Below are 27,188 nucleotides of genomic sequence, written 5' to 3' on the forward strand. Positions count from 1 at the left end.
GGATGGGCGGGGTCAGAATGTTGGTAAACGCAGAACCACGTGCCGGAGCCTAACCCCGCCCCCAAAGATGGGCGCATGCGCGTGGGAGCTGCAGCCTGAACGTACCCGCGCTGGGCTGGGCGGAAGCTGCTGCGCGCGCTGCACGTGGGGGCTCCAGCACTAACAGTGGGTGATGCAGACAGATACCCAGATCCGTGCTGACGCGCGGGCTGAGGCTGGTCCTCGCAGCCCCGGCTGCAGTCTCCGGCACTTTGCTTGCGAACAGAATCTACTGTCCCGACCAGATGGCTCGGCCTCTTTCCTGCAAGGTAAGAACTCTGGTTCAAACTGCCGGGGCAACGTTGGCGCGTGTCATGTTTGTTTGAAGGGGGCCGCTACAATGTACTACCGTAACAAAGTGTCCCTCTTATCCACAACCTGATACAGAGTTTCTCTTTTGGGTGGGCGCGCGGGCCCGGTTACATCTCTCCCTCCCGACTAGAAGGGGCAAGAGAGGAGGAAAGCGCTCCTCTTAACCATTGAAAACTGCCAAACAGGACGAACCTCGCCAGGGTTAATGATCCGTGGACTAGATTCATCTACCTCCCTGCACCCACTGAAGGTCCATATTCCAGGCTGGAGCAAACCTCCCCCCCCCCTTTTTTTTTTTTTTTTTTGCAAACCTCCCATTTCTATCAATGCCCACCACCTGCTAATCAGCTGTTCTCAACCTGTGGGTCACGACCCCTTTGGAGGCCGAACGACCCTTTCACGGGGGTCTCCCGATTCATCAGAGTAGCAAAATGACAGTGATGAAGTAGCAACGAAAATAATTTTATGGTTAGTGGGGTCACTACAACTTGAGAGACTGTATTAAAGGGTCAAGGCATTAGAAAGGTTGAGAACCCACTGCACTAGATCTTACTTTTACTCAAATGACTCCTCAGCTTGAGAATGACTATCCCACCTCCCTCCCCACCCCAGCCCTGCTGGGTAAACACCCCTCTAACTAGGTGCACACCTCATGATGAGTAAAGATTGGGGCGAGCATACCTATTGGACAAATATCATCACCCCAGAGCTCTATGAGCTCTCAGACCTGATTCCCCCACTGTCAAGGGACTCACTGAAAAATAAAATCCCCTACTCTCGCAGAATTTTTAAGGGTGACAATATGCTTAAGTACAGTAAGGGAACAATGGGGAAAAAAAGTATGGAAACAAGATCAATGGTTCGTGTGTGAGTCACACCAGGTTCATACAGTTCTTATTCAACCTTTTAGGGCAAAAGGTAGAAGCCAGCCCTGGTGGTGCAGGGGTTACACGCTGGGCTAATGATGAGGCAGACTAGCAAGAGAAACTCCATTTTTGTTAGCTGCTCAATGACTTGCCCGTTTCTCCTTCCCGTCTCTGAAAACGGACTGCTAGTTCCCCTGCCCGCTTCCCTTCCCCTTATAGGAAAGTCTGTGCTGGTGATTGATTTTAAATGTGCTCTCCTGTTCCCAGGGTTCAGGACATTACAATTAGTTCCTACTGTTCAATCTATCCTTTCTTTTGATTATTTTTCAATATGGTTCCTTTTGATGTTGGAATCTGAATGGTGTTGTTAAATCTTGTTCTAATAACCAGGATATTATAATCAATTTTAGTGTTGTTTCTTTTAGGGTAAGGAATGTAGCTTGTAACGCATGCTTGCTCTTCTTGAAGTTACAATGAACCCATTAATTTTGCTTTCTGCTTCTGTTCAGGCTTGCTTGAACCTTAGACAGGTGAGAAATGAGTTTTGGGCCTTTAAAGATGGACTGAGACATTGTCCACTCAGGGCCACTGTGAGGGAAACAACCAGTTTCTCAGTAGCACAGCTAGCGGAATAAAGACGCCTGTAAATGGCAAGACATTGTTCTGGCTGTCATTTATTTGAACCCACAGCAATGGTAAGGTCAGAAGTTCGAAACCACCACCCATCCCTCGGGAGAAAGATGAGACATTCTAATCCCTTAGAGCAGTGGTTCTCCACCTGTGGGTCGAGACCCCTTTGGAGGGTTGAACGACCCTTTCTCAGGAGTCACATGAGACTGGAAAATGACAGTGATGAAGTAGCAACACAAATAATTTTGTGGTTGGGGGTCACCACTTGAGGAACTGTATGAAAGAGCAGCAGCGTTACAGAACCACTGCTATAGATCACAGTCCCAGTTTTCCAGGTTAAGACGAGGAAGTGACGGAGGGGGTGTTGGGGGGGGGTGGAGTGAGCCCTCAGAACATCATGCTCACAAAGGACCCCCGGCCCTCGGGCTCTGGGTAGCACTGGGCCCCAGAAACAGGACAGGTGAGTGAGGCCCCGCTGTCGTCTGTCTCCCCAGGCGACACGTCCGTCCTGGCAGGTGTGTACGGGCCTGCCGAAGTGAAGGTCAGCAAGGAGATCTTCAACAAGGCCACGCTGGAAGTGCTCCTGAGGCCGAAGATCGGGCTTCCAGGTGACGCGGCCTCAGGCGGCCTCCACGTGGACCTCTCGCCCCTCTCGCGGCTGCTTCTAACTCACCTCTTCTCTCTTCTAGTTCTGTCCCGTGGGCTTGCTTCTCTCCATCCTCCGGCCCTCTTTCCCGACCCCATCGCCCTATATTTCTATTGACCAGCTTCCCCGAGTGCCTCCACCTCTGGCCCTTGGGCCCCGGGCCCCCTCGGGTGGCAGCGGGTACAGCGTGAAGCATGGGAAACCCTGCAGGGAACCCTGGTGGCAGTGTGGGCTGAGCTTTGGGCTGCTACCTACAAGGGCAGCAGTTCAAAGCCATCAGCCGATCCCGGAAAGGGCAGTTCCACTCTGTTCTCTTGGGACGCTCAGAGTCAGTATGAACTCGATGGCAGTGAGGTTGGTTTTGGAGCGTTTGGGGAGGAAGGGAGTCAGCACCGAGGGAAAGGGGTTCACCCCTTCCCTGTGACACAGCCCCCCCTACCCCTCCTTCCAGGTGTGGCCGAGAAAAGCCGGGAGCGGCTGATCAGGAACACGTGCGAGGCGGTGGTTTTGGGGGCACTGCACCCCCGCACCTCCATCACCGTGGTGCTACAGGTCGTCAGCGATGCTGGCTCCGTATCCTTTCCCCTGGGAACACCGCCACCTCCAGGGAGCCCTCTGGACTCTCCTCCAAAGACGTCCCTTGCTGGTAGGCGGGCCCGTCCCTTCTGTTAGTCAGAAAACCTCCAGACAGAACGCACGTCCACTCACTGAGGCAGATTGACCCTCGGTGGAAGAATGTTTACCATGGACCCAAAAGTGCCCTGCGCATGTTAACTCAGCCCTCACCACAGCTCCGGGAGATACAGGCTGGGATTGCCCAGTTTCCCAGGTGGAAAGTCACCTAGGTATTTAGTGGCAGGGCCAGGACTCCAGCCCGAGGAGCCGAGGAACAGGTGTTCTCATGCTCCCTAGGTTCCGAAGTCGCTCATCCGAGGGCAGCAGGGTAGAACTCAAGGCCAGGCTCCTCTGGCTGGAGGGCTGTGCTGTTGACCCTGCTGCTGCACCGGGGCTGAGCCCCAGCCCCGGACTGCAACTTCCCAGAGGACAAGGTTGAAGGCTCTCCTGCACCCCCCACCCGTGGCCTCGCCTGCTCTGTGTCCTGGTATCAGCGGCCTGCGGCATCCCCATGTTCTACATCTGGCTTGGCCAGTTCCTCCTCCCGTGGTCTTGGAAGGTTCGTCCTGTCAAAGACTTAGAGCTTTTGTACCTGCTTGGTTGGATAGCATTACTATTCCCCTTTATCAGGGGACGGAGCTGAGGCCGAGAGACTTCACATGCTGAGGATTTCTACAGCTGAGAAGTACCAGAACTGGGTCTAGGGTTCACGGTGGTTTGATCCCATAACTTAAAAAAAATATTTAATTCACACGTTTATCCGTGAGATTAGCCATTTCTTGATGGCTCCCATTTAAATAGGGGCTTTTTCAGATGATCTCTGTGGCTCGTTAGACTTCCTCATGCTAAGTTACTGTAACGCGGTATAAAAGCACGAAGCTCTGGATTAGAACATCTAGAAAGCTCTCATTTTCACGTTGTCAGAAATCCACAGGCATTTTCCCCTGGAATTTCCCTCCTGCTTTTGTGCTTAGCCAGTCCAGAACCCGTGACTCTTAACCGCTCCGGCATGCCACCTCTCTGCGGTCGATTAGTGATGTCTGCCACAGGTGCCAGCAGGGCGCCAAGAGGCATGCATTTCATTCTGCTGGTCAGCTCTGCAGTAGACATTCTCCTTAGCCTCACCCCATGACACCAGCTCCTGGCCTGTTGCCTGAATGCTGCCTGCATGGCGCTGGTGGATGCAGGTGTGCCCATGCGAGCCCTCTTCTGTGGTGTCACCTGTGCTCTGGACTCTGATGGGAATCTCGTGCTGGACCCCACAATGAAACAGGAAAAGGTAGGTGAAGGCCAGTGTGGCTGCAGGGCTGTGGGCAGACTGCGTTCCTCCTAGCCTTCTTGGACACCTGGCTTCTCCGACAGCTGGCTTGTGCCACCTCCGGCTCTACTGTCTTCATCAGGTCCCGTTCAGCTCATCCTTAATTACGCATGAAGGAGGTCGATCGGTTTTTATTACCCAACTGGGGGGCTGGGGCGAGCGAAGAAAGTACTAGAAAGGACCAGGGCCTCAAACATCTGTCGAATCTCCATGCTTCCTTTCTCCTTCCTGCCTTCTCTGCGCCTCAGCCTCATTCTCTGGCCACATTTCGTGCTTGAGACAGGAATGGGCGCTCGGCTTCCATCTTCAGAGGCCCAGAAGCAGAGGGAACAAGAGAGAGAGCTTTCCCCATCAGCATGAGTTCACAATATCTGAGGGTACTCAGGGCCACATCCTGTTCGTGAAACGGAAACCTCTCAGAGTATGTCAGGCAGGAGGAATTTAAGGCAGAGACTTGAGGACCAAGAGGTAAGAAGGGGTGATACCCAGAGATCTAAATAGCCCCAGCTAGAGCGTACAAGCCAGTTGGCCCTGGGCCTGTTCGGGACACTGACACTCTCCATCGTGGGCGACAAAAGATGCCTACCCTCTGTTCTTCCTGCGGAAGTCTAAAACCCACCCACCATGCCACGGCTGCTATGGCAACCAGGGCCCCCCATAAGTCCCTGTTGGAGTGAGCACTAGGGTGCTGCTCTCTCCCCGCCCCACTCTCCCACCACATTAAGGGTAGAACCCAACTGGCAAGGGACTCTGGGAAATGACGTTTGCTGACATCTTGCCCTGGGACTCCGGGGTCTCCTCTTTGGGTCCGAGTCAGCTAAAGGACCATCCCGCCTCACCCCCCACCTTCTCTCGCATCCCCAGGAGGCCCGGGCCGTTCTGACGTTTGCTCTCGACAGTGTGGAGCAGAAGCTGCTCATGTCCACCACCAGGGGGCTCTACTCCAACGCCGAGGTAGCACACGCCCGCGCACCCCACATCCCCCAGTCACCCACCCTAGACGCCCTTTCTCTCTGGGTCCCTTTCTGCCAAAAGACCGGTTTCCAACTTTTTTTTTTTGGTTTCCAACTTTTTAATGACAGAAACTCTTGGGGAGTGTGGGGGGTAGAGAAGCAATCTTAAAGGGAAGCCCAATTTTGGAGATGGGAGTAAAGCGTAGCAACTTGCAATCAGGATGGGCATGGGGGGTGTCTATGAAACCCACCCCCCCATCGGAGTGAGGGCCTCACCCAGCCTCTGGTTCTGTAAGGAACCAGGTTGGGCTAACTGGTCTCCATGAGCATATCCCATCCAAACCGCTTGTGAACCCTGGGGTGCAGGGCATGAAAGATTTGGGTCTCTGGAGTCCGTGACTCATGGCCCTTGAGACCTGTGAGGCTCAAAGGACCGTGGCCCTAAACTCCCAGGATCTCTCAAATCCTGTGAACGCTGCAGGTCACTGGCTCCCCAGAAGTTGGGGACGATCTGAACTTCACAGGGCTGCTGCCCCTGGGGGCCTGCAGTTCAAATCCACCACCTGCTCATCCAGGGAAAGATGAGACTGCCCACTCCCATAAAGATGCACAGGCTCAGAAGCGTGGTGGCATTTCCAGGCCACAGAACAAGCAAAGCTGAGTGCTTTGAGGCAGGAAGCTGACTTGTGGAGTGGGGTGCCTCTGGGCACCTAATTGGGGGAGCTGAGGCCTACAGCGAAGCGGCCAGCTTTCTGGGCACGTATTCTCCCTGCTGTCAAGCTGATGCCAGCATGTGGCGACCTTGTAGAACAGAGCAGAACTGCCCCTGTGAGTTTCTTAGATTGGGATTCCTTAGGGGAGTCGAAAGCCACGTCTTTCCCTCAGAGCGGCTGGTGGTTTTGAACTGCCGACCTTGCAGTTAGCAGGAGGTATTAGCAGCCCTGTACACACCTGGACCGAACAGCTGTATAACCTGAGCACGTCTCACCTGCCTTGTCACCTGTTAGCCTCCTGCGTAAGCCCTTCCATCACAGGGAGAAGGAGAGATTTCCCATCCCAGAAACCGTCCATATTTATGGTTCACCCTGAGTGTGAACCTTAGGTCTTGTGCCTCCTAGAATTGCGTTCCCATCCCCCACCCCCTTCTTCCCCTCAAAGTAGGAAGTAAAGAGGGTCTGGGGGGAAAGGGGTGGGGACAGGTACCTTCAAGTCAACTCCAGCTCTAGGCAGCAGCCCCTTGAGTGAGGGTTAAACCCACTCCCCAGGTCTGTTTTCCCCAGGTGACTCTGGGTGAAGGGACGCAAACTTCCAATCTTTCCTTTGGCAGCAGAGAGCTGCCTGGGCCCCGCAGGGCCTGGGGACCTGCTGTCCCCTCGGGGAGGTGGGAGGGGTGGGGCCTCTGGGAATCAGGTGGGGTAGGGGGGCATTCTCTTGGGTCCACAGGCTGTGTGGCACGTGGGTTGGGACGTGCCCCCAGCATTGACCAGCGTGTCTCCCGCCCACCCCCCAGCTGCAGCAGTGCCTGGCCGCAGCCCAGGCTGCCTCTCAGCATGTCTTCCGCTTCTACCGGGAGTCTCTGCAGAGACGCTACTCCAAGAGCTAAGGCCATGGCCTCCACCGCAGCCACTCCTGGGCCCCACAGCCTCCAGTGTAAAATAAACCCGCCAAGCCACTCTGTCCACGTGTGCTTCTGTGAGAGACCGGTGCCGGGGCTGGGGGCCCCTGTACTCCATCCAGAGAGAGCTTGGGCCGCAGGCTCACAGATTCACGCCAAGTGCCAAGCACCTCCCGTGGGCAGGCTCCCTGAGAACCCGGGCCCCGGGTTCAGGGACAATAACATGGGTGTTCATCAGACGGGGGCAGGCACAGAGAAAATAAGAGAAGGGCTGGGGAGAGCTCCCGTTGGGGACGCGCAGGCTGAATGCGTGGGTCAGTGCAGCCAGCAGCAAACAGGGCCTTTTGCATGGAGCCCCGGAGGAGGGAGCGTCAGCCCACAGGTGAGGGGGAGGGGGGTTGCTTTCAGGCTGGAGGGGAGGGAATGATGGCAGGACAGGGAGGAACTGGCACCTCAGAGAGCAGTCTAGCTCCCAAAAGATTCCTGAGACACATCTTCCGATCTTAATCTTCCCAACACGTCCTCCATCACAGAGCAGCACTTCCTGTTCCCATTCAGCAGCCCGGGCCCTTTTTCTGGTTCCATCCTCCTCCCAATGGACTCAGAGGGGTGTCCCCCACCCGAGTCCTGGCCGATGAGAATCTGCCCTAGGAAGGGGACCTCTTTGAGACACACACCCACGCTGCCTGAGCCTGACTGACAGCGAGCCAGCAGGAAAAGCCCGGGGCTCAGCCTTCTCTGTGTAAGGCAGTGGTTCTCCACCTTCCTCCTGCCGCCACCCTTTCATGCAGTTCCTCCTGTGGTGGGGACCCCCCCCAACCAGAAATTTATTTTCGTTGTTATTTCATCACTGTCATTTTGCTGTTATGAATCGGGCAACCCCTGTGAAATGGTCGTTTGACAAAACCCCCCCCCCAAAGGGATCTCGACCCACAGGTTGAGAACTGCTGGTTTAGCTACGTCACTCAGCCCTCACCCCATCACTTGGCGTATGGAAGAAATCAAAAACCAAACTCTCTGCCAACTCACAGTGACCTTAGGACAGGAGAGAACTGCCCTGTGGGTTTTCCGAGACTAACTTCATGGGAATAGAAAAGCCCATCTTTCTCCCTCGGGGCTGCTGGTGGTTTCAAACTGCTGACCTCGTACTCAAGCAGCCCAAAGCATCGCCCGCTCTATCACTGGGGCTCCTGTGGGGGAAATAGGTCCCATCTTCCAGGTGAAGTACAGGTGAGGCCCGAGGGACGTCCACGTGGGCCAAAGTCGGCCAGCAAACAGGAGTGAGGGTTTGAGATCCAGCTCTCTGATGCTCTGCCCTGAACTGTGTCCCCTGAGTTACCCAGAGAACATTCTAAACAGGATGTGGCCCCGCTGGGTCGCTCACCTTGGCTGCACCCTCCTGGATCTTCGGTGCCCCCTGCCACACACACACACACCCCCAGACAGACAGACACACGACACGTACAAGTTGACTGCCAGGTGTTTAATCTCACGGCTGGTGAGTGATGACCAGGAAGGGAGAGGGTGGCCAGCTTGTCCCCAGGTCTGGCTGCTGCTGCGGATGCATCCACCTGGTTCCCCCTCTCTCTGCCCACTGATGCGCTGGAGGCTGGCCTCTGGGTTCGCGGTGGGGGCCACAGGAGCAGCTAGGGTGGGTCTCGGGAAGCCAGGTAGGCGGCCAGGGTCACCAGGGCAGCCGTGTACATGCACACGCCCAGCCCGACGGCGAGGAGCCCCAGCAGGAAGGCGCGGCGGGAGGCGACACCTGCCCCTTGGAAGTCCCCCTGGGCCCAAGCCTTGTTGGTCTGCGGAGGAAGTGGGTGAGTGATCAGGGATCCCATGCGCCCACCCTTCCTCCTGTAGCCCATGCCCCTCCCAACCATATACCCCACAGACGTATACAGACTATGGTTTGAGCCTACACACTGAAGGACCAGGTGACAGGAGATCCACGTATAGCACTACTTGCCACCATTCTAACGCACGGGGACTTCCCAGGAGCTAGGAATTCGCTCCCATTTCACAGAGGCCAAGTAGCTTTGCCCCAAACCTCAAAGAGTGGGGGACACTCGAGATTTGAGTCCTTCCCACGGGACCCCAGTCCCAAACATGGGTAATGCACCCCCTTCTCCCCATCTTTTGTTTTTCTTCCCCGGTAGGGCCTCTCCTGCTCTCTTTCTTAAAATGTATTTTTCTCTTTTACACCTAGCCCCCCAGCCCCCTAATATGCAAACTGTACTCTTGGAAGCAAGAAGGGAAGTGCTGCTGAGCTTTCTGAGCAGTCGTACGAACGACAAGTGAAAGCGGCCACCTAGTAAGTGGCTCAGTGGGGTGAGCACTGGGCCGCCGACTCGGAGGTCCACGGTTCAAACCCACCAGCTGTTCCTCAGAAGAAAGACGAGGCTGCCGCTCCCATGATTGCCAGCCTGGAAGCCCACAGCCTCGGGCGGGAGGAGGGAGAAGCGTCAGTGGCAGTGTGTATCCTGAGTCCCTCTCCTCTCACCCAAAGCCGCTGCCTCTCCACGTGCGTGCACACCCAGCTCCCTGAGGCGGCTTTTTATCATAAGGAACAGTAATAAGGACTTAGCCACTTCGTCCACTTTCTCATGTTGTCCTCTGGGCTTTTTTTTTTTTAACCCTTTACTGTCATTGGATGGAGGCTTACAGGGCCGATGGAACAATTCGTATACGTGTTGTCTCATGTCATGGGTGGCTGTCCCCAGCGTGGCACGTGACTTCTCCCACCTCCACCCTGCTGCCTGCCTCCTTCGGAACTTTGTCCTTAGACAAATGCTGATATTGGATCCCACGCCGGATGATTCCGTGTTCCTGCGCCCCTGATAGACCTGCCTGTTGGACTGAAAATCAAGCCAGAAGGAATGAGTTCAGGTCCCGGCCTGAAGGGTGGTGCCCCATCGTCTCAGGGATCTGCATGATGTTTAATACGAAATGAAAATAATATATAAAATCATGAAAAACAAAACACGTTTTGTCACTGAGTCGACTCTGACTCACCATGAGTCTAAAGGGCAGGGTAAAGCTACTCCCTGTGGGTTTCCAAGATTGACTTGTGACGGGAGTCGAAAACCTTGTGTCTTTCTCCAGTGGGCCAGCTGGTGGTTTTGAACTGCTGACCTTGCAGCGAGCAGCCCAGCACACAGCCCAGGTCACCACCTGGGCTCCGCTCAGAAGCCCCAGCCCCCTAATATGCAAACCGTACTCTTGGGGAAAAGAGGGGAAAGTGCTGCTGAGCTTTCTGAGCAGTCGTACAAACGACGAGTGAAAGCGGCCACCTAGTAAGTGGCTCAGTGGGGTGAGCACTGGGCCGCCGTCTGGGACGTATACAGACTACGGACTGCGCCCCATAAAATAGGCCATACCTACGGGAGCCAGGCCCTGTGTTCCACCTTCCAGGAGCTTCCATGTGGGGAATGCTCATAGAAGCATACTGACTGGGTGGCTATGAGATCGGACTCTTAATAAAGGCGGGTGGGGGGAACACTGCCCCGAGGCAAGAAACTGGTGAGAGCCAGAAACAAAGTCATCCCATCAGTTGCGGCTCCCACTGACTTCAAGGTATCATTAAAATCAATTGCATCTCTTTCCTGTTACTTGTTTTTTTACCTGTTACTTGTTAATAGGTGCTTCCTGAAAGGTTTTAGATTAACACCTCAGACCCAAGTTCACTCTTGACACGTCAGGAATTCTTGGGGGGCTGCAGCTCCTCAGGTCACCCCCACCCACACCCTCACCCCAAGGCTCAGCGACAAACAGGAGACCAGCCCGCCCCCAGGGCTTCCTGGGAGCAGAAGGAAGGCAGAAACCCTCCAGGAGGAACTGCAACTGTGGACAACTGATGTTGCTCTCCTAAGGGGGGTCAGGGGCAGCAGCTGAAGTCGCCCGCCCGCGTGGCGCGCCTCGCCTTTGCCTCCTTGTCCCCTCCTGAGCCTTGAGAGCTTGGCTTTGTAGCATCCTTTCCTTGTGGGACCTGCCCTGACCTCCACAACGGAGACTCCCTAACTCGCTGCCTTTGGATCCCGACTCACAGGGCAGACTGGGCCGGCCGGTGTGGGATTCGGAGGCTGTCAGTCTTTAGCCTCACCTTCCTCCAGAGACACAGCTCGTGGTTTTGAACTAATGGCCTTGCAGTGAGCAGCCCGATCCATAGTCTACGATGTTGCCGGGATGCCCTCGGAAGTGGATGAAACCAGCTCAGGCTGTAGGGGTCACGCATTGGGCTGTGAGCCGCGTGGTCGGCGGTTTGAAACCAGCAGCAGTTCAGCAGGAGAAGGGCTGAGCTTTCTCCTCCCTCAAACAGTTACAGCAGGGGGTCCTCAAACTCTTTAAACGGGGCCAGTTCACTGCCCCTCAGACCCGTTGGAAGGCCGGACTAGTTTAAAAAAAAACTAGGAACAAGTTCCTATGCACACTGCACCTATCTTATTTTGAAGTAAAAAAAATAAACGGGGCAAAACCACCTGGCGGGCCGGATAAATGTCTTCGGTGGGCCGCATGTGGCCCTTGATTACAGCCTCAGAAACTCACCAGGGGTCGCTCTGACTCAGTACTGACTCGAAGGCAGTGCGTGGTTGGTTGTTTGAGAACACAGAATCCCCAGACAATGCACATTCTGCTTTGAACCTAAAAGCTTGATAGGTTTGCGTCTGTCTCGGGGGTGCCTCCGAGGAAAGGCCTGGTGACCCACTTCCCCAGGAATCAGCCATCGAACCCCTACACAGCCCTGCCCCACTCTGCCATGGACTGGACCCTCCATGGTTTCCTTTCTCCCGGCACTGCCCATTTCTGCTTCGTATGTCTGACTTTGTCACTCCTGGGCGTAGGATGCTCCGGGTAACCTCTGCCACATTCCACGGAGGGGGAGAGCAAATGCTGGTTTCTTGGCTTGGCTCTCAACCTAATGTCCTCTTGCTCTTGGGAGAGGCCAGGAGAGTGGAAAACTACATTTCCCAGCACCTTTTGCAAAGAGGGCTCAGTCATAAATTAGGGGTTGGGTGAGACTTGGCAGGAAGAGGGAGTCAGAAGCAATTAGCAATTGCTGCTCCCCCCTCACCCTCTCCTCTGTGCTTTCAACAGCTTCCTGGGACATGAGAACCAGGTGTGAACATCAGCTTCTCCCGGCTTGCTCCCTGTGTCCCAGCTGCTGTCTACCTCAGAGGCTCCTGATATTCCTGAGCCCCTCTATTTGTCCTCATGTCCCCCTGACGGGTCTCCCCTCTCCTACTCTCCACATGACCGGCAGAGGGATCCTGAGCCAGCTCCTGGCCTCTGGAGTTGCTCAATGTGAGAAGAAGCCCTTACACTGGTCCAGGAGGCTCCACATGACCAACATGTTCCTTCTCCATCACCTTCCTCTGCTCTCCTGCGCCTTAGACACACACACACACACACACACACACACACACACACACACCTTCCTCTGCTCCTCCCTGCGCCTTAGACACACACACACACACACCTTCCTCTGCTCCTCCCTGCGCCTTAGACACACACACACACACACACACACACACACGGGTGCCTTCCTCTTTCTGCAACTCCTTGACCTCAGGTACCTCCTGATCCTGTCATGTCCCCTGAGGCTCTCCTGGAACACCTCACTGTAAACCTCACCCCCACTTCCTGCGCCCCGGCCCCCCCCTCTCGGCTTGCCCCTCACCACAACGTTGTTGCTGACAAAGGATGAACTCACTCACTCATCTTGTTTATTATTGGTCTCTTCAACTAGAGTGGCATTCCCCGTGGGCAGAGGTGCTGGGGTGGTCCCAGGGCTGCATCGTGGCCTGATGCACAGTCAAACCACACTCCCCGCCAAGGAGTCAATCCTGACTCACAGTGTCCCACCCACCCTGTAGGGCAGTGTAGAACTTCCCCCGTGGGGTTCTGAGACTGTAACTGTTTACAGGGGCAGACAGCCTCATCTTTCTCCTGTGAAGTGACTGGTGGTTTCAAACTGCGGACCTTGAGGGTGACAGCCGAGTGCGTAACCCACCACACCACCAGGGCTCCCTTGATGCACAGTGAGCTCCGAGTAAGTACATGCTGAATACACAGCAGAGCCCTTCTTACTAAATATTGAATGTGGTGGCATTTCCTGTACAGAAGCCTAAGGACTCAGTGCCGTGCCTGGCCCACAGTGGATGTTCTATAGTTCTCTGCTGAACATGCATCAAGCCTATGAACACATATCTTACACCACATGCCTGTATGGCCGCCCCCACATACAACATGCTACCCATGTATGCCAATAGATACATCACACAGCACATATACATACACAGCACATGGTAAAGAGACCTCACAGAATAAATATGCATACACACAGACATATACAAACACCACACGGTTTATACACACACACAGGTGCCAGACATCATACACGCATGGGGATTTCACACAACATACACACAGATGGATATCACACAACACACGTGCTTCACACAGAGCCCCCCCACACACACACAGAAACATGACAAAATATGTGGACACACACAGATGCCACACAATGTATGCTCACAGAGATACACACTACATGCTCATACAGAGACCCAGGTGATACATGCGACTGGTAATGTCATACAGTAGACACACACAGACATTACACAACACACACACAGAAATCCAAATGACAGGGAGGGGGACAAATGAGCTGATACCAAGGGCCTGAGCCCTTGAAAGAAAGAAAAATGTTCTGAGAATGATGATGGCAATAAATGTTCAAATGTGCTCAACACAGTGGATGGATGGATGGATTGTGATAAGAGATGTAAGAGCCCCCAATAAAAGTCTTTAATTAAAAATGCAAGGATAATTAAAAAACAGCCAAAGAAATCCACATAACAAACATGCATTCAGAGAGCTCACTCCCCCCCAATCACACACACATACACACAGATACCACATGATCTACACAGAGATGCCATATAAAACACCCACACACACACAGACTGACCTTCTGGGCCAGGCAGAACGCAGCAATGCCCACAGGCCAGAAACAGCAGAGCATGGAGAAGACGGCCAAGCCGAGGTGGTCCTGGGGTAGAAGTGGGGAGAGCCGGCCGCCCCCATCCCAGTCCAGGTCGCTGTCACTGGAGGACGTGTCCTAGGGGCAGGGGAGGTCCCAGGTGGGCGTCTCCATCACCTTGCCTCCCTCCCCTACTGCTCTGTGCCCCACACCCACAGAGGCCAATCCCAGGGCTCCCAGAGACACAGGGACAAACGTTCCAGGAGAGGGGACTCTGGACTGACTTGCCTCTCAGATTCCACTCCAGGGAAGCCGTGGCCTGGATCTCCAGAGGTAAAAACATCTAAACCCAGGCTTTTTAAGCAAAACCTCAAGGGGTTCACAGGCCCAACCACAGACACCGAAACTGCTCGTCAACGCTGCCTTAGCCGCCCCTACAGCCGAGGCAGAAAGCACAAGGGACCCAAACCAAACCCAATCCACAGCCATCAAGGGGATCCCGACTCATCGTGACCCTGCAGAACGGTCAACCCCCCGTGGGTTTCCAAGGCCATCGGCAAATACTGCCAGGAGCAGAAAGCCTCCTTTTTCTCCCACGGAGCGGCTGGTGGTTTTGAACAGCTGACCTGGCTGTTAGCAGCCCAACGTGTAATCCACTAGAAGATGCCACGAGGGACGGAACCGTGCTCCCTGACATCGAGTCGATGCCGACTCATGGTGAACCTATCTCGGACTGGGTAGACAGAACTGCCCCAGTGAGTTTCCAAGACTCCAATGGTTTATGAAGTAGAAAGCCTCATCTTCCTCCCAAGGAGGGGCTGGTGGTTTCAAACTGCACACCTTACAGATTGCAGCCCAAGACTGAACCAGTACGCCACCAGGGTCAGGAACCTGAGACCAGAAGATAGAGACCCAGGCAGGCCCCTCTGCTATCTGCTAAGGGTGGGCTCCGTTACCAAGACCAACCTGCCAGTTGAAAGCAGCTACCCATTTTAGATAAAACTTTTTTTTTTAATCTTAACAAGACTCAAAGAGCTCGAAAGATTGCTGGGAATTCCTGTAAAGCTTACACTAAAGAGAAAATCGTTAACTCGGAAGTTAATGAGCCGCGAAGGATCCTTTTGCCCTGCGGGCATCTGCCAATCCCAGAAATGGTCACCTTTCATTCTAACCTTAAACTGGATTAAAAATGATCTCTAACGGGCAGTGCCCCCAGGCATCTGGAAGAAGGGGAGCAATTACCCTTTTGGGGAAGGGGGTGTTAATAAGCCTCACCTTAGTCCTAAGAAATAATGCTTCAAACACAATGACCTCATACAGCCAGAGATAGCCAGGGGCCAAGGCACTGAGGGTGAGAACCAGGCAGCCCTCGTCCAGTTTGAAAGAGCATTGGTGTTGTTGTGGGTTACGGGGGGGGGGGGGGGGGGGGGACACTTCCTGCAAGGTCAGCTGTTGGAAACCACCAGGCGCTCAGAAAGACAGGGCTTTCTACTCCCGATAAGGGTTCCAGTCTGGCACACTCCCAGGGGTGGGCCTCCCTTGTCCTGCCGGGTCGCTAGGCATCAGCATCAGCAGTGAGTTTGCTTCTGCCTTTTCATAGAGTTTGAGACACTAAGATGACAGGCTATAAATGATGTAAAAAAAGGGGGCTGACTATGTGTGGCAAATCCCATTTTCCAACCACCTTCCCACCCGCCATGCTCTTCTTTGTGCCTCGGACGCTCCTCCCATTGACTGTAACAGGGACTCCGGAGGTGAAGGCAGAAACGGCGAGGCAGGCAGCATCTGCTTTGCTGAAATCACGCACGCTGGCTGCCCTGCATCAGCTGCCATCTTGTGAAGAAGCCCAACCTCCCCCACACAGAGAGACCGCACAAGCAGAAGCCCTGAGACCACACGAAGCGAGACAGAGACACAGCCCACCTCCAGCTCCTTTCGCCCCAGAGATCTAGCTGTCTGCAACTGCAAACGAAAAACAAACCCCGAGGTCGACCCCCCCGGGGAGGAGCCCTCCCCAGACTCCTGACCCACGGAAACCAGGAGAGTCCGTGCCAAATGTTCTTGAGAGCTATGGAGCTTGAGGAGGTGAGTGGTTAGGCAGCCGTCAGTCATCGTAACTGAGAAACCAGGTTGAGGAGGTGAAGGACACGTTTGAAAACAGAGGCCAGGAGCCAGAAATCTGAAAAAGTGACATTTGCTTGAACCAAGAGACCAGGGCTGGCAGAGGTCCCCGAGAAGCATGTTAGCTCTGGAAAGAGATGGACAGACGGAGACAGAGATCAGAGGGGGGATATATAGAGAGCCAGGGTCAGGGAACAAAAAACGTGCGACACTCCTGGAGAAACAAAGGCGAAGAAACCGGAGAGCCACGCGGCAGGAAGAACCTTAACTAGAAACTCCCCATGTAAGAGTCCTGGTCTGATCTGTCCAACCTGCCAAAGGCAGAGAGAGGGTCCTGGCCCGCTTCACCCACAGCCCTCTCCCCCAAGCTCCCTGTAAAATGTGCTGCCTCTACCTCAGAGTCAGGGTGCCCCAGGTCCCCCAGGCCAGCGCTCACAGAGGAAAGAGGCAGGGGTAGGGACTGCCAGCTCCTCAGAGACTCCGAAAAGGCTGTCTCTCTCAATGGGGGCCCCAGGTCAGGCTCCGTGGGCCTCTGGGCAGCGGATTCAGAGGCTGCACCTGCCAGCAGAGGTCGCTGGAGCGCATGGAGATTCGGGCTGTCCATGGTTGATGGAGGACGCTGGACCAGTGTCCTGGGGAGGGAGAGGACAGAAGCAGGTGAGTGATATCGCCCCACTCTCAACCCTCGCCAAACCAGACTCCAGACTTGTCTCTGGGTCAGTCAAAGACCGTTTAAGGTAATCACCCTCCTGCCCATTGTACGGATAGGAAAACTGAGGCCCAGAGGGCCAAAGAGGCTGGCCCAAGGCTCCGCTCACCCGTTGAAGTCTTAACTCCAATCCAGGCCAGGCACACTATTCTCATCCATGTACTACACCCAGACACACCCACCTGGGGCTCACACACACCCCCAGCCCACCCATCTGGTCCCACACCCCTCTTCACTCACTCAGTCCAAACACACACACACACACACACACACACACACACACACACACGCATGCATGCACACATGCCCGTGCCAATGTCCCCTCAACCTGACCATCCTTGTATCCACATTCTCCGCCACACTTACCCAGTAGACCCCAACCCCACTTCTACCCAAGCATCTCCTAGGACCTCCTTTGGTAATGTACCCCCAAAACATCAGCTCCCAGAAAACATTCCCCCCCTCCCAGGTCTGGAGTCTGCCCGCATAAGTGACTCCTGGCACACTAAGGGGTGGTCACGCAACACAGCTCCCCCCCATAACACGTGTGTAGCACCCCCCCAGTCGGTCCCCTGTGTGTCATCATCAAGTTTTGCTTGCCACCCCCCACCCTCACCCCCACCCCCATCACCAAGCACTTAAGTGGTCCACCCACCCCTTCCGCATCCAGGGCTCACAGCTTCCTGCACACTCCAACACCTCCAGATTTACCCCAATCCTCCTCTGCACACCTCCCTGATAAGACCCCCACACCCCCCACTCACACTCCCACTCAACCACAAAGAAGATTCCATGATCGCTGGTGGGGGTTGGGGAGGACCCTCTATCCTGTCTTTCTAAACCTATGTTGAACCACATTCCTCACCAAGGGGTTCCCTCTCCACTCCCAAAGCCCCACACTCAGGGGTGGGGACGGTGACCCCCATCGCTGCCCCTCACTCACCGTCCCTGGTTGCACCCCGGGACCTCCTGAGCTCCCCCAGCGCCGGCAGCTGCCCCGACCCCGCCGCCCAGGACGCGGGCAGCCCAGAATGCAGAAGGTGGGGTCGGTCGGGGTTCCAGGCTCCGCACCCCTGGCCTCGCACCGCCCCCGGCCCCGCAGCGCGCGGGCGGACTCGGGGCGGGGCGCCTGCCCGCTGGGCTCCGCCCTCCGCTCGCTGCAAGGGGCCCTTGAACAACGACGTCCGCGCCTGGCGCCTGCCCCTGCACCCAGCCACCCACGTGTGCGGGGTGGGCGAGGGGCCCAAGGGGCCAGGCATGCTGCGCTGCCCTCCCCACAAAGCCCCAGCACAAACAAGCGCTACCTGCAAGAAGAAGGGGCGCCCCATTCTCCAGGCCCTCTTCGCTCGGCCCCGCCCCCCTGCCCTCCCTGCTGCCCAATAACAATAGCAACGTGTATCTCTAAGTATCATATCTCTACCGCTATCTATCTATCTATCTATCTATCTATCTATCTATCTATCTATCTATCTATCTATGCCAAATGTGCACACACAGGCGCACAGCACACACACTGATTCTTCACACACACACACCCTCCCCAAGACACACTCTCATTTATTGTCCTCGTTTTAACACAGGAAGAAGCAGGCGGAGAGAGATTAGGTCATTTACCTAAAATCGCATTGCTAGCTCATTGTTATAGGCCCAGCCCCGGCGCTGATTCCCTAGCTCTATTTTTACCCCCACTTTCAGGTTCACAGAGGAGGATTTGCTTGACCAAAGTGAGCAGCTGTTAAGAACCAAAACTCAAAAACATCTTTTAAAAACCCTCAAAACTCCCTGCCATCGAGTCTCCTGTTTAGACTCCTAGTGATCCAAAAGGGCCCAGTAGAACTGCCCTGTGGGTTTCCCAGACTAGGGATTTTGCCGGGAGCAGAAAGCCTCCTCTCTCTCCCAAGGAGCTGCTGGTGAATTCGAACCACTGATCTTGGGCTTAGCAGCCCAACTCCGAACACACTGCCTCATTCACAGGAGAGGTGACTTGTAAGGTCGGCCTGTCTCCAGGCTAGGAGGGAGGAAGCTGAGACAGAACCCTCCTACCCCGGGCCGCAAAAAAGCAAGACCCTAACCCTGCAAACCAAGGAACCAAATCTCATGAGGTGTTTGGTTTTGCACAAGCAGCCTCTGCAGCTAAGCTTTTTCTCTCTTCTTCTTTTTTTTTTAAAGCCATTTAATTTGTCCTGGCTCTAAATATTTCATCTTGCTTGGATCCACAATCGATGCTCAGGGAAGGAGCAGCCAAGAGATAAGCCAATACATTGCTTTGGGTCAATCACTGCCCAAGACCTCTTGAAGGTGTGGTAAAGCAAGGAAGTGGCTTTGATGGCTAAGGTGTGTCTGAGCTAAGTCGTGGTCTTTTCCATCACCTCGGCATGCATGTGAAAGGTGGACATTGGATAAGGCAGGCCTGAGAGGAATGGGTGCATTTTTTTGTGTGGAATGGGTGCATTTGAAGTGCAGTGCTGATGGAGGTTTGGAACTACCGTGGACAGCCAAAAGGACAAACTGATCTGCCTTAGAGGCAAGGATGGCCAAACTTCGTCTCTTGTGCTTTGGACACGTTGTCAGAAGAGACCAGCCTCTGGAGAAGGGCATCGTGCTCGCTAAAGTATCAGGGCAGTGAAATAGAGGAGACCTTCCATGAGCTGGATTGGCACAGGGGCTGCAATGATGGCCTCGGACGGAAGGACGATTGTGAGGAGGACACAGGACACAGTGTTTCGTTCGGTGGCTGCGAGTTGGAATCAACTCGAACAATGAGTTTGCTTTCGGCCATCAGTCAAAAGAATCTGTTTAGCCAACCCTCCACTAGCTGCAGGGCCTGCCCCTCCCCCAGGGAACCCACTGCTATAGCACTTGGCCTCCTCTTCCCAGAATCCCTCAGCCAGCCTGGAGGATTCCCCAGCCCCGAGGACCAGAGTGGGATTTCCTTGCTCTAGGGCTCTGTGCCAAGAGTCCAGACGCTGGGGCTGGCGCGGGCCCCGCTCCCGACAGAGCAGATGGCATCTGTGAGAGCACTTGGCTCAGCCTGAGCTTCTGGCAGAAGAGGAGGAGGCGGGGCGAGCCAGGGAAGGGCAGACCAGACTGTTTTCCCCAAAGGGGATGCCCTGTTACTCGCTAGCACCTATAGCTTGCTCTCTTTTTTTTTGGTTGGTTTTGAATTGTCATGGTTTTGTTGCCGTATAATTCACATACCATACAATTCCAAAGTATGTAAGCCGTCTTTGGTACTTTTTGGACAGGTTATCAGGAGAGATCAGTCCCTGGAGAAGGACATCCTGCTTGGTCAAGTGGAGGGGCGGCAAAAAAGAGGGAGGAAAAAAGAGGGAGGCTCTTGAGATAGGTTCATGCAGTGGCCGCCACAATGCGCTCAGGCACAAGGACAGCTGTGAGGATGGTGTAGGCCAGGTGTCCTCAAACTACAACCCGAAGGCCACATGTGGCCCGCCAAGGACTTTTATCCAGCCCGCCAGGTGTTTTACTTTAAAATGTGCTGTGTACATAGGAATTTGTTCATAGTTTTTTTAAAACTATAGTCTGGCCCTCCAACGGGTCTGAGGGGACAGTGAACTGGCCCCCTGTTTAAGAAGTTTGAGGAGCCCTGCTGTAGGCCATGCAGTGTTGCGTTCTGCGGTGCACAAAGTCGCCATGGGTCAAAGTGGACTCGATGATACCTAGTTACAACAGCACACAACTCACCGGCTCGAATACATTTTGAAAAGATTTGTGGAATCATCATGACCTTTCTGGAGCATTGTCTTCATTTTTGTACCCCATTTTCCTCTCCTCCCCTGCCCTAACCATCCACCTTCCATCTTTCTGTTCCCTGTTCTGATGTCAACCATCCCTCCTGACATTCTTATTCCTCTGTGGGCTTCAATAATCCGCAGTACTGCACGACTCCTGAGTAGGGGGTATTTATTAGGGAAGTTAACAGGTTACTACAAGTCAGAGGGTCGCTATGGGTCAGAACCAGGAAACATGGAAGAGAGAATCCTTGTCCGCAGCGGTAGACATCTCTCTCTGGACCTCAGCCTCTCCGCCACTCTGTGACCCCTATGCATCTGCCTCGCTCTGTGGTCCTGGTTTTGTGGCCTCTGATGCCTCTGTCACTTAAGGCAGGGGTCTAACACAACCTCCACTGGGGGCTCTTCTTTCCAGATAGATGTGATTCATGCCCCTGCTTCTGAGGTGCCTCCCCCTTAGAGCCAGCAGAATGGCAAAACTGACCAATTCCTGGGAGTATGCAAAAAAGGTCCTCTATGCTTCATTTGCATACTCTCAGCCCAGTCCTTTGCTGTGATCCATAGACCAGGGATAGAAGAGTCACACTGAGTAACTGAGTCACCACAGGAAGAAACCTGTCAGAGGAGGAAAACTCAAACAGCCCCCTGTCAAAGATGGAAAGTCCCCAAGACCCAGAAAAATACAGCAATGCAATCCCTCCAGTTCTGGCTCTCACAGGTACACACACATACATTTACATAATATTGATAGTACATATAAATATATTCTACAATTAAAAAAAAGAAAACTTAGAAGAAAAACAGACAAAAGGCGTGAAGAGACAGGTCACAAAAGAATCCAAGTGAACAATGAGCATATACAAAAGGTGCTCACACTTTAGTCATCCAGGAAATGCTAGTGAAAGCCAATACACACCCACGAGCACAGCTGAGATTAAAAAGAAAAACAATACCAAGTGTTGGTGGGCATGGGAAGGATGGGGAGCTCGCAGACACCACGGGTAGGAGTGAAGATCAGCTGAATGGCTTAGAGCCTTGTTTTGGCGGTTTCTATAGCTAAACTTATCCGATGACTCAGAAATTCCACACCAGCCAGATGTGAACAGACACACTGTCCTTGAGTCGAGGCTGACTAATGGCAACCCTACATAGGATTTCTGAGTCTGTTGATCTCTTTCTTTTTGACCCAACAGTTTTATTGGAATGTAGTTCATATATCAGACAATTCAAGAGTTCCATCACTTCAAGAAGGGCTGTAAAAAGTCTGGAAGTCTTTACAGGAACAGACAGCCTCATCTTTCTCCTACAAAACTGCTGGTGGGTTTGAACTGCTGACCCTGCAGTTAGTAGCTCAACTTGTAACCCATTACACCACTAAGGGCTCCTTAGATGTGAACCTGTGTCTGTGAGAAACTAACACTGAAGGAAATATGACAAGGACTCTATTCCCTAACTGATGACAGAGGGAACCTGGAAAGCTGGTCTTCCACGGTAGGAAAGCCTCCACTTTGGTAAGCTAGAGGTAAAGTCCAAGTCCACGATCCTGCTTTAAATGTCATTCCCACAGATTCTCCCCTAACAGCTATGCTACTTTAAAGTGGGCACATGGATGATTCTGTCTCCCTCTAGCAGACACGATCCTTTTGTTCTCTCTTCCCACCATGACACCCAACCCCCCTTGGACCTTCCCCCAATGCAGGTTTCCTCACCTGTGAGCTCAGGGACCTTACTGTAGATACCACCCACCTTGTGACGCATGTGAATATGCATGTCTGAAGGCTACCTATAAATGTGTCAAGATAGTAAAGGCATACTCTCACTTCCGTGTGAGAGTGAGCTATCCCAGTACAGTGTGGTCCATCAAGAGGGGCTGAGGTGAGCATGCCACCATAATATGCGTCGGACTCCTTTATTTCACTCTCTCTCCGCTCTTTCTTATCCTCTATGACTTTACAATCACCTCTATGTCTCATCGCTGTGCATTTGTGCCTTCTGACCATTCGGTTGTTGGAGGCTGGTTTCCTCTGACAAATGTCCACTTAAACAACAAACCCCAACATGAATGTCCATCAACTAACTGTAGGGTAGATCGCTATGAGCCGGCATCGGCTGCGTGGCCGTGAGTTTGTTTTTAGGTTTGTTAGGACGGATTAAGTAAACAGTGGCGTCTTCACGCCACGAGACTGTCCAGCAATGAGAATGAAAGATCCAGAGCGACATGTACAGAGCTGGGCGGATGTGACCAGCACAGTGTTGAGCAGAGGCGAGAAGACACCAGAGTGCGCACTGCATGGGTTCATGTAGATAAAGACAACTGAGGGGTCCTGGTTGTTAGAAGCCCCTTCAAAGGCTGTTCTTGGATGCACCCAGGAAGACGCCTGAGGGCAATTCTGGGGGTGGCTGGCTGTGTCTCAAGCTGAGTTCTGGGTGCCAGGTGCAATCAGCTGATGAAAATCAATCAAGCTGGACCCATGGCCCTACGGGGGACAGCACTGCAGACAGTGTGGGAACTGCACCCGACCTGATCCCACCACACCGAGGCAAAGCACTGGGGGAGTGCAGCGGAACAGCAAGGAAATGGAGCGGCAAGGTCCCCAGGGAATGCTGAAGGTGGACTTTGGGGCCAGGGCATGGTGCCCCAACAGACTGGACTGGAAAACACTCCTAAAGGCCAACAAAGGATCCTTGAACTAACTACAAGCTTTTATTTCTTGTTATGTTTTGTTGTCAGTGGTTTGTTGTTGTTGTTTTATTGCATATTGTTGCTTGGTTTTGCTCTGTCTTGTTTTTGTGCATGTTATTATCTCCACAGGTCTGTCTAAATAAGATAGGCTGGATAAACAATCTGGAGGAAAAACAACGGGACCGACAGTTCCGGGGGGAAATGGGATAGGGGAAGGTGGGGGCTAAGGAAGTGGTGTTAACAAACCCAGAGACAAGGGAACAACAAGTGATCCAAATTGGTGGTGAGGTGGGTGTGGGAGGCCTGGTAGGGCATGATCAAGAGTCATGTAACCAAGAGGTATTGCTGAAACCCAGGTGGGGATTGAGCATGATAGTGGGACAGGAGGAAAGTCAAGGGAAATAGAGGAAAAAGCTGGGGGACAAAGGGCATTTATAGAGGTTTAGACAAAGACATGTATATATGCAAATATATATATGAAGATGGGTAAATAGGTCTATGTGCCTATATTTATAAGTTTAGTATTAAGGTGGTGGGAGGACATTGGGCCTCCACTCAAGTACTCTCTCAATGCATGAATACTTTCTTCGATTAAATTGGCATTCTTTGATGCTCACCCTCCTGACACAACCGCTGAAGACAAAATGGATGAATAAGCAAATGTGGTGAAGAAAGCTGATGGTGCCCGGCTATCAAAAGATATAGCGTCTGGGGTCTTAAAGGCTTGAAGATAAACAAGCGGCCATGTAGCTCAGAAGCAACAAAGCCCACATGGAAGAAGCATACCAACCTGTGCGATCACGAGGTGTCGAAGGGATCAGGTATCAGGCATCATCAGAACAAAAAAATCTTACCATAGTGAATGAAGGGGGAAGTGTAGAGTGGAGACCCAAAGCCCATTTGTCAGCCACTGGAGATCCCTTTGCAGAGGGGTCTAGAGGAGGAGATGAGCCAGTCAGGGTGCGATATAGCACCGATGAAGAATACAGCTTTTCTCCAGTTCCTAAATGCTTGTTCCACCCACCCCACTATCAAGATCCGAATTCTACCTTGCAAGTCTGGCTAGACCAGAGGATGTACACTGGTGCAGATAGGAGCTGGAGGCACAGGGAATCCAGGGCAGATGATAACTTCAGGACCAGGGGTGTGAGTGGCGATACTGGGAGGGTAGAGGGAGAGTGGGTTGGAAAGAGGGAACCATTTACAAGGATCTACATGTGATCTCCTCCCTGGGGGATGGACAACAGAAAAGGGGGTGAAGGGAGACGTCGGACAGTGCAAGGTATGACAAAATAATAATTTATAAATTATCAAGGGCTCATGAGGGAGGGGGGAGGGGGGAGTGGGGAGGGAGGGGAAAAAAAGAGGACCTGATGCCAAGGGTTTAAGTGGAGAGCAAATGCTTTGAAAATGTTAAGGGCAATGAATGTACAGATGTGCTTTACACAACTGATGTATGTATGGATTGTGGTAAGAGTTGTATGAGCCCCTAATAAAACGTTTTTAAAAAATCAATCAAGCTGATCGCCCGTGATGCTCACATTTTCCTGTACGCATGTTACCCCCTCTTCAAAGGTTAGATCCTCGGAGACTGATGGTTTGAAGCCTCAGAAGGAAATCAGCATAGCCACCATATACCCTGACCTCCAATTCTCAGCCTCCAGAACTCTGAGACAACATATCCTGTAGCTGAAACCCACCCCATTTTGGGGGGTATTTTGTTACAATGGCCACAGGAAATAACACAAGAAGGAAGCTTCTTTTTTTTTTTTAAATGACCTTGTCTTGAAGAGCACTGGGGTGGGGGTGGGGGTAGTTGGTTACGAGTTGGGCTGCCATCTATCTGCAAGGTGCACAGTTTCAGACCACCAGCTGCTTCACGGAAGAAAGACAGGGCTGTCTACTTCTGTAAAGAGTCGCAGTCTCGGAAACCCACAGGGGGCACGCACTTCTTCCCTGTCCTACAGGACTGCCATTCAAGTCACCATTGACTCCATGGCAGTGGCTCTTGTTAGCACACACCACACCTCCACCACATTCCACTCAGCCCCTCCCTCCCTCACTTTAGGGGATTCCGACGACTCACAGTAACACTGCCTGCCGTACAGGGTATACTTGCCACATGGATCTCAGAGACTGTAACTAACTATTTGCAGGCGAGAAAGCCTCTGCTTTCCCCACAGAGAAGCTGCTGGTTTCTAACTGTTGCCTTTGCAGTGAGCAGCCCCATACATATACCATTGTGGCGCCAGTTCTCCTTCGTGTCCCTCTGGTTAGAAGTGGAGTTAAGCTTCATGCCTTGAAAGGAGGCATGCTGGTGGCACAGTGGTTATGCATCAGGCTGCTAACTGGAAGGTCGGCAGTTCAAAACCACCAGCTGCTCCACAGGAGAAAGACAGGGCATTGACTTGAGGACAGTGACTTTGGTTTGGGGTTTGGTAGGTAACAGGTCTCCCACTTGGCTCCTCCATCTCTCAGGAGCAGGAAGGGAAGCAGAGAGTGAGTGTATGTCCCACCTCCAGGGAAAAAGAGAGGAAGTTCCCAGAATCCTCATGAGAAGGCCACGCCCACAAGGAAGTAGTATTAGGCTGTGACCTGATTGACAGGCTAGACTCCACCCCTTCATTTTGAATACCCTCAAGTTGACATAAGTTTATGTAACTACCACACCAGCCTCACACACTCTCCTATTGGTTAATATTATCAGTAAATAAGTAGCTGTCAAGTGGATTCCAACTCAGGCCACCCAATCCAGGTGTTATCAGAGTAGACCTGTGCTGCCTGGAATTTTCAATAGCTGGTTTTCAGGAAGTGTGGTAGTTGCATAACCTGTTGTCAATTTGGAATTTGAGAGGATTAAAAGTGAAGGGGTGGAGTCTAGTCTGTCAATCTCGGGTCACAGGCAATCAGGCTTCTGTGGGCATGGCCTTCCCCTGAGGATTTTGGGAAAACCCTGATATTTCCTCCTTGGAGGCTGGGGAGACTCTCACTACTTCACTCCCTTGAAGACTCTCTACTGACAAGGCTGACTCCCTGCGAGACATTCCCGAGAAGCCACATGGACCTACTCTGATGCAGCCAGAACCCTGGACTTGGAGAAGCCACGTGCAGACCCCTGCCAGTGCTGAGATGCTTACACCACCACTGGATCCAGAAGACTTTCACTGCCCTGTGATCTTCCTGCATTTGGTGTCATTACATGTGTTCTGTGAGTCAAAAGAGGGCTTTATATATAGATTGGTGTGGTGTCAGACATATGGGCTATGACTTATGAGTGTGGGACTGGACGGGTTAGGGTGCTTTCTTCATGTACAATTACCCTTTATATAAATTTTCTCTTATATACATATGAGTGTCATGAATTTGTTTCTCTAGTCTACCTGGACTCACACAGGAAGTAAGTCTCCAGGTCTTTCTTCCAAGTCACTGCTGCCAAACTTTAGGTTAGCAGCTGAGCAAAATGACTTGCACCACCTAAGATATTTTTTCTCTAATAATTAAGATTAAGAAAATGAATCTGCCCCCCATTCTACATCCTAATTTTGAGTATTGGCTGGGGCCTTCAAAGCTCAAATGGTCGGCTGAACTAAAACTCTTGACCTCTCCCTTCCTGTTCTGAGCAAATCAAAGAATGAAGACAATCAAAGACACATGGAAACAGTCAGTCCAATGAGTTAGACTAGACTAGACCATGGCAACATCAGTCTCCAAGACTCTGGCATCCAATGGTGCCTGGCTTCCAAGACCAACTGCTCTGAAAGATCCTGAATGGAAGGGCACAAGGATGTGGAACAAACTTGAAATCATCTTAAAAAGACCAGTCTTAAAAATAATAATCAGGAGAGCAAATGCCTTGAGAATGATTGGGGCAGGGAATGTATGGATGTGCTTTATACAATTGATGTATGTATATGTATGGATGGTGATAAGAGTTGTATGAGTCCCTAATA

The 27,188-nt window shown here is 52.8% G+C and overlaps 2 protein-coding genes across 3 annotated transcripts; one reads left to right on the top strand and one right to left on the bottom strand.

Moving 5' to 3' along the window:
* Positions 1-72: 72 nt before the first annotated feature.
* EXOSC5 (exosome component 5) lies at positions 73-9,937 on the top strand. Of its 2 annotated transcripts, none has more exons than XM_075537298.1 (6): positions 73-308; positions 2,342-2,455; positions 2,945-3,066; positions 4,247-4,387; positions 5,291-5,380; positions 9,204-9,937. In XM_075537298.1, the coding sequence occupies exons 1-6, from the start codon at positions 173-175 to the stop codon at positions 9,261-9,263; spliced, it is 663 nt and encodes a 220-aa protein (XP_075393413.1). In that variant the 5' UTR covers positions 73-172; the 3' UTR covers positions 9,264-9,937. The 2 variants fall into 2 exon arrangements, with proteins under 2 accessions (XP_075393413.1, XP_075393412.1); XM_075537297.1 differs by lacking the exon at positions 9,204-9,937 and adding an exon at positions 6,890-7,054 and having other exon boundaries at positions 74-308.
* On the bottom strand, positions 8,474-16,724 carry TMEM91 (transmembrane protein 91). The gene is made up of 3 exons (XM_075537300.1): positions 16,492-16,724; positions 13,965-14,114; positions 8,474-8,799 (listed from the first exon to the last, which is right to left on the bottom strand). Exons 1-3 carry the CDS (start codon positions 16,699-16,701, stop codon positions 8,641-8,643), a joined length of 519 nt encoding a protein of 172 aa, XP_075393415.1. The 5' UTR covers positions 16,702-16,724; the 3' UTR covers positions 8,474-8,640.
* Positions 16,725-27,188: the final 10,464 nt, after the last annotated feature.

The sequence above is a fragment of the Tenrec ecaudatus genome, chromosome 18 (genome assembly GCF_050624435.1).
Source record: "Tenrec ecaudatus isolate mTenEca1 chromosome 18, mTenEca1.hap1, whole genome shotgun sequence".
Lineage (NCBI taxonomy): Eukaryota > Metazoa > Chordata > Mammalia > Afrosoricida > Tenrecidae > Tenrec > Tenrec ecaudatus.

Excerpts from the sequence above, each read along its gene's own strand:
- EXOSC5 (XM_075537297.1), top strand. The coding sequence starts at position 173 with ATGCAGACAGATACCCAGATCCGTGCTGACGCGCGGGCTGAGGCTGGT. Across the intron at positions 3,067-4,246 it reads TCGTCAGCGATGCTGGCTCC|CTCCTGGCCTGTTGCCTGAA; the intron begins GTATCCTTTCCC and ends CCATGACACCAG. Across the intron at positions 5,381-6,889 it reads GGCTCTACTCCAACGCCGAG|CTGCAGCAGTGCCTGGCCGC; the intron begins GTAGCACACGCC and ends CCCACCCCCCAG.
- TMEM91 (XM_075537300.1), bottom strand. The coding sequence starts at position 16,701 with ATGGACAGCCCGAATCTCCATGCGCTCCAGCGACCTCTGCTGGCAGGT. Across the intron at positions 14,115-16,491 it reads TGGGGCACCCTGACTCTGAG|GACACGTCCTCCAGTGACAG; the intron begins GTAGAGGCAGCA and ends CCCTGCCCCTAG. Across the intron at positions 8,800-13,964 it reads CGTTCTGCCTGGCCCAGAAG|ACCAACAAGGCTTGGGCCCA; the intron begins GTCAGTCTGTGT and ends CTTCCTCCGCAG.